This window comes from Chiloscyllium plagiosum, chromosome 16, assembly GCF_004010195.1.
Source record: "Chiloscyllium plagiosum isolate BGI_BamShark_2017 chromosome 16, ASM401019v2, whole genome shotgun sequence".
In the NCBI taxonomy this organism is placed as follows: Eukaryota; Metazoa; Chordata; class Chondrichthyes; order Orectolobiformes; family Hemiscylliidae; genus Chiloscyllium; species Chiloscyllium plagiosum.
This window is the reverse complement of record NC_057725.1, coordinates 61011750-61023057: the sequence shown is the minus strand read 5'-3', so window position 1 is coordinate 61023057 and position 11308 is coordinate 61011750. Positions and strand designations below refer to the sequence as shown.

General features: G+C 44.5%; 1 protein-coding gene across 4 annotated transcripts in view; it reads right to left on the bottom strand.

The window, feature by feature from the left end:
- Window positions 1-5183: 5183 nt before the first annotated feature.
- LOC122557955 (proline-rich protein 5-like) overlaps window positions 5184-11308 on the bottom strand; it is a 141585-nt gene continuing 135460 nt past the window's right edge. For all 4 annotated transcript variants that reach the window (XM_043706220.1, XM_043706224.1, XM_043706223.1 and 1 more), the window contains one exon: window positions 5184-7415. In XM_043706220.1, coding sequence (XP_043562155.1) covers window positions 7048-7415 — 368 coding nt within the window. In that variant the 3' untranslated portion in view covers window positions 5184-7047. The remainder of the gene's footprint in view (window positions 7416-11308) is intronic.

Genomic DNA, 11308 nt, shown 5'->3' with positions numbered 1-11308 from the left:
GAAAGCAGTGGTGTGCCGTAAGGATCTGTTTTGGGGCCACTGCTGTTTGTAATTTTTATAAATGATCTGGAAGTATGCATAGAAGGATGGGTTAGTAAATTTGTGGATGACACTAAGGTAGGCAGAGTTGTGGATGGTACATTTAAGCACTTCCCTTATCTCCCCTGACTCCATATACAATTTCCTACTACTATCCTTGATTGGCCCTAATCTTATTCTAGTCATTCTTCTATCCCTTACATACCTATAGAAAGCCTTAGGGTTTTCCTTGATCCTCTCCGCCAATAACTTCTCATGTTCCCTCCTGGCTCTTCTCTCTTTAGGTCTTTCCTGGTTAACCTGTAACTCTCCAATGCCCTAACTGAACCTTCACATCTCATCCTAACACAAACCTTCTTCTTCTTCTTGACAAGAGATTCAACTTCCTTAGTAAACCACGGCTCCCGTGCTCAACAGCTTCCTCCCTGCCTGACAGATATATACTGACAGGTACACAGTAGCTGTGCCTTGAATAAGCTCCACATTTCAATTGTGCCCATCCCCTGCAGTTTCCTTCCCCACCCTATGCATGCTAAATTTTGTCTAATCGCATCGTAATTGCCTTCCCCCCAGTAATAACTCTTGCCCTGCGGTATATACCTATTCCTTTCCATCGCTAAAGTAAACATAACCGAATTGTGGCCACCATCACCAAAGTGCTCACCCACCTCCAAATCTAATACCGGGTTCATTACCCAGAACCAAATCCAATCTGGGCCTCGCCCCTTGTTGGCCTGTCTACATACTGTGTCAGGAAACCCTCCTGCACACACTGGACAAAAACTGACCCATCTAAAGTGCCTGAGCTATAGTATTCCCAGCAATATTTGGAAAGTTAACGTTCTCCATAACAACTACTCTGTCATTCTTGCTCCTATCTTTTGCTATCCTTTACCCTAGATCTCTGGAACTATTCGGAGGCCTGTAGAAAACTCCCAACAGGGTGACCTCTCCTTTTCTGTTTCTAATCTCAGCCCATATTACCTCAGTTGATGAGTCCTCAAACATCCTTTCTGCAACTGTAATTCTGTCCTTGAAGGACCTTAGCCCCCCCCCCACCTTTTAACAACTTCCCTGTTCTTACTGAAACATCTAAATCCTGGAACCTGCAACAACCATTCCTGTCCCTGCCCTCTCCATGTCTCTGATATGGCCACAACATCAAAGTCCCAGGTACCAACCAATGCTGCAAGCTCACCAACCTTATTCAGGATGCTCCTGGTGTTGAAGTAGACACACTTCAAACCAAATTCTTGCTTGCGGTACCCTCTTGTGACCTTGAAACCTCATTTTGGATCTCACTACTCTCAACCTCCTATATACACATTTGGGTTCCCATCCCCCTGCTGAATTAGTTTAAACCCACCCGAAAAGCATTAGCAAATATCCGCTCAAGGATATTGGTACCTTTCTAGTTCAGGTGTAGACCATCCTGTTTGTAGAGGTCTCACCTATCCCAGAAAGAGCCCCAATTATCCAGGAATCCAAAACCCTCCCTCCTGCCCAATCCCTGTAGCCACATGTTCAACTCCTCTCTCTCCCTATTCCCCGTCTTGTGGCCCGGGTAACAAACCAGAGATAACAACTCTGATTGTCCTAGATCTAAGCTTCCACTCCAGCTCCCTGAATTTCTTCCTTAAATCCCCATCTCTCTTCCTACCTATGTCATTGGTGCCTATGTGAACCACGACTTGGGGTTGCTCCCCCTCCCCCTCAAGGATCCCGAAAGTTTATATACTTTAAATTTACCTTCCTGTTGAGTTCCTGCTCCTTGCTCTCACTCCTCCCACTTCAACTATTCCAGTAGCTAAGAATACAGGACATTGGTTAGGCCACCTTTGGAATAGTGCACTCAATTCTTGTCTCCCTGCTATAGGAAGGATGTTGTGAAAATTCAAAGGGTTCAGAAAAGATTTACAGGGATCTTGTCAGGTTTGGAGGGTTTGAGCAATGAGGGAGAGGCTGAATAGGCTGGAGCTATTTTCCCTGGAGTGTTGGAGACTGAGGGGTGAGCTTATAGAGGTTTATAAAATCGTGAGGAGCATGGATAGAGTGAATAGCCAAGGTCTTTTCCCTGGGGTAGGGGAGTCAAAAACTAGACGGCATAGGTTTAAGATGAGACAGGAAAGGTTTAAAAGGGATTTAAGGGGCAACGTTTTCACACAGAGGGTGGTGCGTGTATGGAATAAGTTGCCAGAGGAAGTGATGGAGGCTGGTACAATTACAACATTTAAAAGGCACCTGAATGAGTATATGAATAGGAAGGGTTTAGATGGATATGGGCCAAAAGGTGGCAAATGAGACTAGATTAGGTTAGGATATCTGGTTGGCATGGATGAGTTGGACTGAAGGGTCTGTTAATTTGTTGTCCATCTCTATGACAATGTTAATGAATATATGAATAGCATCTTGTTTTTATAATCTTGCACTAGTCACATCTGTCCATTATTCCAACTCTCTTTCTCCTGTTGCTCAGTCAATTTCTTAATTAGGTCAATAAATTGCCTTCAATTCCATGAGCTTCAGCATTAGTTGACTGTCTCTTACAAACACTTTAATGGTCTGGGACATTCAGTCTCGGGCCTTCAGATGACCATCCTCCAAGTTGGACTTTGGGATAGGCTACCACGCAAAGTGGCCAAGCAGAGGTTGATAGCTAAGTTCAGTACCCATTGGGATGGCCTCAACTGGGACCTTGGGTTCATCTCACACTATAAGTGACCCCACTGCACTATACACACACACACATATACACAAGTGTGGGCGCACCCACATACTCCCACACACTTCTACAGACCCACATCCTCAGCAGACTCTCTCTCTTATGCTCGCACATACACACCCATACAGACACCCTCTCACAGACTTATACCCCATTACATTTACACAAATACACATATACACACTCTCTCACACTCACACCCCCACACACACACACCAACATGCACACACTCACACGGTCTCCCCTGCACACCCACACATATATAAGTTTGTGGGGGTGAATTTGTACTTGCAGAATTACATTTTATTTTGCTCAAAAACTGCATAAATCCATGTAAGATTCTATAAATCGCACTTTAGAAATAGAATAAGTCTGACTTAACATTAGGACACAAACAGACTTTAATCTCACACCTTCAATGCATTATCTAAGCTGAAAATGTAACTTTAAAAACATTCTGGGATTTACACATGAAGGAACCGAAACTAACGTGATCATTCTAAAAGTTCAAAGATTTAAGCTAAATTTGTTTAATGTGACATTCGATGACACTGCAATCCTGTTGCTACAAAGTCTGTGTCTTATGGTCCTGCTACACAACCACCTGATGAAGGAGCAGCACTCCGAAAGCTAGTGCTTCCAAATAAACTCCTGCTACACAACCACCTGATGAAGGAGCGACGCTCCGAAAGCTAGTGCTTCCAAATAAACCTGTTGGACTATAATTTGGCGTTGTGTGATTTTTAACTTTGTCTCTTACAAAGGACTTCATGAAAATGCTTACTGGAAGTCTATAAAAATAATACTCATTGACATTTCACTTCAGATTACTTCAGTAACTTTCTCAATACGTTTGATCAGCTTTTTCAGGAGTAACTTGCCCTTTACAAAACCATGCTGGCTCTTAGCTGAAAATCTTCAAAATGTCTTTTTTTAACTTGTTGATTTTTTCAGCCCCTTCAGGTTTCTTTTCATATTTGCTTTTCACCACCTGGCTTTTCCAACCTTTGCTGCTCTTTGGATCTTTCCTATTGACCTGTGCTTTTCTCGTATTTTTGTAGGCTTTCACGTTTAATTTTATGTTCTGCTCTATCGCTTTCATTGTGTTTGTTTTTGACTTGGAGCATGGTGTGATGATGTTCTTTGTTTATCCATGAAAAGATTTGTTCAGGTTACTAGCCACAGTCTCTGGCTCACCACATCAAAGTCAGTTTCAACTAAATCTGTTAGCGCAGAAGCTGTTTCATGTTTCTTCATTCCAAATACAGTACGTGCTTGGTCATTTCATTCAGTTGACATTCACACACTGTTAGGATATTGACTAAATCTGGTTTATTACTCACTCCTACACCGGATATAACCAGCTCCTCCTTTTCGCTTCTGAGACATGTTGTTGCAGAAAACTACTGTCAAGCAGGTCACCATCTTTTTTTAGATTAGATTACATTACAGTGTGGAAACAGGCCCTTCGGCCCAACAAGTCCACACCGACCCGCTGAAGTGCAACCCACCCATACCCCTACATCTAACACAACGTGCAATTTAGCATGGCCAATTCACCTGACCTGCACATCTTTGTACTGTGGGAGGAAACCGGAGCACCTGGAGGAAACTCACGCAAACACGGGGAGAATGTGCAAACTCCACACAGTCATTCGCCTGAGGCAGGAATTGAACCCAGGTCTCTGGTGCTGTGAGGCAGCAGTGCTAACCACTGTGCCACCTACTTCTATTGTCAATCTCTATTGAAGTTAAATTCCTGCACCTCAATAAAATGATTCTGCCTTTATTAGCTGCACATCCACATTTTTTGAGCTACCACTTACCATTGGGGCTCTGAAACACACCTGCAGCTTAAATACTGTTTCTTAACTTTCATAGAGCTTCCACCTCCTGCTTAAATCTTGTCATATCTTATTATTGAAGTGATTTAGTTCCAAACCTTTCAGGCCATTCATCGGCCTCAAGTGTTTTCCTATCTTTCCTGCTCTTCTTACAACCGGCTATATCTAGTTCCCAGTTCTGATCATTTTATCGGCTCATCACAGCGACTGCTACTACGTTATATGCTCTGACTGAACTTCTGCCTGCAATTCATTGAGTTTTTTTCTTTATATACTGACCATTTGTATAAAGAGTGCGACATTTGGACCGCACATTAATCTGTCCCTCAGTTCTCCTCTTTCATTCGCAAGTTCCTTTTGCTCTCTCCTGGTTCATTTAGTTTTCCCGTTCTCTTTGGTGTCAAAAGCACAATCTCCAAATGTTATTTTTACCTCTTATAGAGTCATAGAGATGTACAGCACGGAATCAGACTCTTCTGTCCAACTCGTTCATGCTGACCAGATATCCTAATCTAATGTAGTCCTGCAGATTTAATTGGACTATAACCTGGTGTTGTGTGATTTTTAACTTTGTACACCCCAGTCCAACACTGGCACCTCCAAATCATAATGTAGTCCCATTTCTCTTACATTTCTTCTCAAACGTTTAGCTATGTTACTTTTCCAATTGAGGCTATCCACCCTCCCTCCCATGTATCAGTTTAAATTCATTGCGTCCTCTTACTCTGCTCCTTTGTGCATTCCCAATCATCATGGCTGGGCCTAGAGTTACCTAGGCCGTATGTTTTGGAGACATCTTCCTAAACCTCACGTTTCTCCTTTAAGACATTCCTTAACGGCCACATTGACCAATCTTTTTTTGTCATCTGCCCTAATGTCTCCTTTTATGGTTCAGTGTGATACTTAAGTTTTATAATGCTCCTGCAAAGTGCCTTTGAGTGTTTTATTACACCAAAGGTGCCATATCAATCCAGAACACTATTATGATTGCACTCCTTTCCAATGGGACCTTGGTCCTAGCCTGCTTAATCCTGGTGTTACCATCCCCATGCCCCATGTAAGGGAAGCTCATTTGCCCTCAGCACCCCTTCAACGTCCCCAGTAAGAAGGAGAAGCAGGAGCGAGAGTAGGCAACTCACCCCCTTGGGGCCTGCTGGCCACTGATTAGTATCATGGCTGATGATCGCGGCCTCACCTCTACTGTCCTCCCCACGTCCCCATTTCCCTTCATCCCCCACTGAAAAGAAATCTGTTTCCTTCACTGCCGGTTGGCACGTGACTATGCAAGTCTAGTCTTCTCACCAGTGGGCTTAAGAGGTGAGCAATGAAGTCATGTTCTTACTGTCGGCACCGCGCAGTTTGTGGGGGTGAGCTGCTGCTAATTTGTATCGTTGTTTTTCCGAACCTCTTCACTTTGCCTTCCACTGATGTGGTGAGGCCGCCCCCCCCCCCCCACCCTTTTTGAGAGTTATATTTCCCTCCACCTTCGGGGAGGCAACAGATGAATGAACGACCACACCAAAAAAAACAACAAAAAAAAATCCACAGTTTATTCGTTAAAAAAAAAACATAAAAGGAAACCTGAAATTAGGTTTGAAGAGAGCATCTGTGAAGGAATCGGCAGAGCAGTGGGTCAGTGTGTTCAGAGTTAAAACTACGGTTGTGAGGTGAAGTGAGCTAATTTTAAAGAGCTTGCCGTTTAGGAATTATTCCAGTATTGCCAGTACCCTCCAAATTACACATCTAACCAGACGGGTTGGCATTCCCCCTCCATTACTTGTGCATTTTGCGAAGTGTTTGTGACACACTGGGACGGTTGGCACAGCTCCTAGTTTCCTTAGGGTGCTACATGTAAACAAATAATCAAGATCTCCTCAAAAAGTACGAGGAATACCACTCACTTCAGTGCGCACAGTGCATAGAGGGAGCACTCCCCCAGCATTATGGAACTCACATTGATTTGGAATCCCCTTATGAAAGTCAGTTCTGCCAAGCTGCCTGTAAAAGACAGGTTCGATGGTGAACAGATGTGACGACGTTTCGGAGAGACAAGATCGATAGGCTGTATTTAACCAATGAGACAAGTATAGTGCAATCTCAGGCAACAATGTTCAGAACTCGTCTCAATCATTAGATACTTTCAGTGCAAACGTACTGCCACACTCATCTTTTAAACTTTAATTTTACCGGGGCATCTGTAACCCAGTCCCAACACGCTAACATCCTTTCTGTGCCGTGATTTCTGAGGTATGTTCAGATGATAAGAGGAAGGACCTGGGTCAGAGGTCCAGTCCGACACACATAACCAGCTTGAATGAAGTTCGGCCGTTGAGGGTCTGTTCATCGTTTGACCCTCTGTGATCGGACTCATGTAGGGTAATGGGATTCCTTCCTTCTGTGAATACTAACACTGTGCCAAAAACAAAGCGGTGGCTTTGTGGTCTAGCCGAGCGCTGTACACTTAATGTCAGAAGACTCTTGCAGTGAGACTCCCATCACCTCAGACTGAGGTTCTGGGATGTTCGGTTCGCTGGAATAGTGTCTGTGACCAGTTGGCATCAGGATACATTCCTCTTCAGTGTCCGGTTCTTCCACCATTCCGGGATTCAACATGGAGGTCATAGCCAAAAGCTGAAGCTCTGAGGGTGCATTGGCCACTGTGTGACGTCGGACATTCCCACATTTCTCTAGATAGGCCTCGCCTTCCTGCTCGATTAATGGCGTCAACACAGTCTCATTGGATGCATTCATTTCACACTTGCCAGTCATAAAATCGACCAATTTTGACCTAGGTCCAGCAAATCTTTGACCTGCAGAGGGAAAAAACATGGACATTTGTAGTGTGTAGTCACTGCAGTTATATCACTGGGCTAGCAAACCCAAAACTGGGTTTAATGGAAAACATGAGTTTAAAATCCACCTCAACACTGTGAGAATTTATTTCAGTCATAGAGTCATACGGCAAGGAAATAGATTCTTTGGTCCAACCAGTCCATGCCAACCACGTCCCCAAACTGAACTAGTCCCACCTGCCTGCACTTGGCCCGTATCCCTCCAAACATTTCCTATTCATGAACTTATTCAAATGACTCTTAAATGATGTAATTGCACCAGCAAATGGTTATGAGCAAGTTTTAAAAGTCGTTTCGAACATTGAAACCTGGGTCACTTCCTGATAGCGCATTAACGATGGGATTAAAAATGTCCAATCATTGTGAAAGGCCACTCAGTGCCACTCCTACATACGGTCCTACCAGTATTTTCAAAGCAAATTTAAATCAAAATGTTTCGAAATGCTGCCTGATCGAGCAGGGTCTTGTCAGATTTTACTGAATTGCCAATATTCACATGAGTTTGAGAGTAATTTATGCCCAAGTTGCCAAATGCACCCAGACGGAAATCCAACCACCACTCTCCAATTGCACAAACAATCAGACCCGAGGAGAATGTCCAAACTTGTAAAATAAATCACAGCCTTCCTGCATTAAGAGGAAGCCAGTTCTGAGAATGCATTCTCCAACTTCTGTTCATGCTTTTTTCCTAAAACAAAATGAAAGGTGATAGGGTGAAATTTGTTCAAATACCAAACTGTAATCTCCATTCATACAAACGTAACAACTAGGAGCAGGAGTAGGCCATTCAGCCCGTCAAGCCCGCTCTGCCTCAATTCAATGCGACCTTGGCTAATCTCATCTCAACCTCCACTTTCCTGTCCGCACTTCACAACCCTTCGACCTGTTACTCATTAAGAATCTGGGTAACCAACCATACTCTGGGGTAGTGAATTCCACAGACCTGTGACCCTTCGAGAGAAGTAAGTTCTTCTCATCTCAGTTTTAAATCTGCTATCCCTTATCCTAAAACCATGAGCTCTCATTTCATATTGCCATACATGAGGAAACATCCTCTCTGTGTCTACTTTGTCAATCCCCTTAGCATCTCACTTACCTCAATTAGCTCTGCTCTCATTCTTCTAAACTGCACAGTTTAGGCCAAAATGCTCAATCTCTCTTTGTAAGACAAACCCTTCATCTCTGGAATCAATCTCCTCCGAACTGCCTCCTCTCTCCTCGAGTAAGGTGCTCACGGAGCGTGCCCTGAGAGGTTGGTCCTTGTCTGTGAGACGGAGTTCCTCTGGGGCATGTAGCAAGCTGAAGTCACTAGGTACCTGCTTTGACTCCTGTTCCTGATTTGTTCAGTAAGATGGGAAGCTGAATTAATAAGGCGTTTAATGAGCAATAATCCCACTTGACTGGTGACTTGGTGCTGCTGAGCAAGAAACTGCACCTCACCGCTCGACAAACGTATTCAAGACACAGCGGGTTACTCCTGATGCTGAGATAGATTTCAGCAGACTTCTCGTGCGATTCTATTGTAAATCTCACCCTCCTTGAGTAAGGGGACCAAAACTATACACACCTACTCCAGGTACGGTCTCACTAATGCCTTGTACAGTTGCAACAACACCTCCCTACTTTTGTACTCTATTCCTTCAGCAAGAAATGTCACAATTCGAGTTGCCTTCCTTGCAAGTTTACCCGCATACCACTTTTTCTGTAGTTCACGCACAACGACATATAACAATAATTCAGTGTCTTTGTCCAGAGATATGACTTTGTTACATGACACCGCCTTCCTCAGGTAGCTGACCTTTAAAACACTATTTGTGCTCTGCTTGACTCCGGGTCTCAGAAATGCAGCTTGATACGTTTCCATCCTATCATATGATTACCGTATTTAATAAGGGATCTGGAGCTCTCACTCCCTCCCTGAAGGGTTATGCCCGAAACCTCGACCCTCTTGCTCCTCAGATGCTGCCTGACCTGCTGCGCTCTTTTCAGTTCACATGGCTCGATAAAACTAAGTTGATCAGTTGCCCCATCCATTCACTCTGTCCGTCACAGCCTCAGATCTATGAGCTACATGTTACACGCTGATTTCTTACTAGAGTTAACATGCAACAGACAATTCTGCTGACAAGTTTAACAGGTTACCAGCCACAATGTCAAATTGCTAAAATCTAACCTTACTAATACAAGTTTGTATTTATCTTTATGGGCAACTTGTCTCGGTGGTGCAACGTAGGAAACTGGGATGACATAGGAGCAAGTGACAGTGTAGACAAGATTGAAAAGCAGTGGAATCATGGGAAAATTGTGTCAACAGACACAAAACTTTGACTTCTCCACCTCTTGATGCTGCCTGGCTTGCTGTGTTCTTCTGGCCTCCTGCTTGTCTACCTTTGTCTACATCTGTAGTTTTTTTGTCTTTAACAAAATCATCAGAGTTCTTGCCCGAAAAACAAGAAGAGTAAGACACAGACTGCAACCAGCCAGAGAAGTTTAAAAAAAAGTTGCCAAATGAGAACTAAAGTGGAACAGTGACCAGCCAGATCAGGAATCAATTACCAAAGAAAAACAACCTTAATAAACTGGCTGCGTGGCCAGCCAGCTCAGAATTTAATCTCCTGGTTTTTTTTAGTCCTCAACTGAGGAGATTCTAATCTCCTGGTGAAATATTTTTATTGTGAGACTGTACAAATATACAAACAGCAGTCAACATTAAATAGCAGTTTACAATAAACAGCTATTTTCAGGGTAAGGGAATGGCAATGCCAAACCCCCATATACAACAATTCACAGGGAAATGCAGGCAAACCCCAAATACCACCTTAACTTACCAAAGAGGAAACAGTAGACACAAACACATGCAAAAGAGTCCAATGAATCAAATAACAAAATAGTGCATATTACACACAGACGCCTGGTAGACCAACAAATGGCTCACACGTGCGCGCGCGCACACACACCCCACCTTCCAATCACTCAAAGGCTGTCTGCTTCTATGGGGAGAAAGTGAGGGCTGCGGATGCTGGAGATCAGAGCTGAAAGTGTGTTGCTGGAGGGGCGCAGCGGGTCAGGCAGCATCCAAGGAACAGGAGAATCGACGTTTCGGGCATAAGCCCTTTTCGTGTCTGTTTCTATGCCCCTTCTAACTCTCGGTCTGTCCCTATGAACCTTTTGGTTCTCAGTCCACCCTGGTACACCTTCTGGCAACCTCTCAGACAGCCTGTCCTGCTGCCACCACGGGTTGGCCTCAACCAGGACTGAACCAACACGCCATCCGGTTCTCAATCCACCCACGCGCTTTCCTCGAGGCTAGCCCATCACAGTACCTTCTTAGGATAACAGTGCTAAGGACGGCCTACGTGCCTTCCAGCCCTCAGCCCACCCCGACGCATCATCCAGTCTCGCCTGCCCAACGCACCATCTGGACCTCAGCCCACACTAATGCACCTTCCAGCCACCTCTAGAACATCCCATCCTGTTCCTGCCTCGGAATGATGATATTCAGGACAGCTAATCCACCTTCCAGCTCTCAGGCATCCAGCATCAGGATGGCCTACCCAGTTTCCGTCTCTTGGGACTGCCTACTGTCACTGTCTGGTTTACGGGATACCTACCCAACCTCCGGCTCTCAGGGTGACAACTTTTGGGACAACCCACGAGCCTTCTGACTTTCGGAACAACCTACCCATCGTCTGGCTCACGGTAAGGCCTGCCAGACCCGGAACACACAAGACATTGTGCAGGTGATGTTCACTGTCAACGGGGGTGGTACCAGGGGACTGGAGAGTGACGAATGTTGTGCCCCTGTTCAAAAAAGGGAATAGGGATAACCCTGGGAATTACAGGCCAGTTAG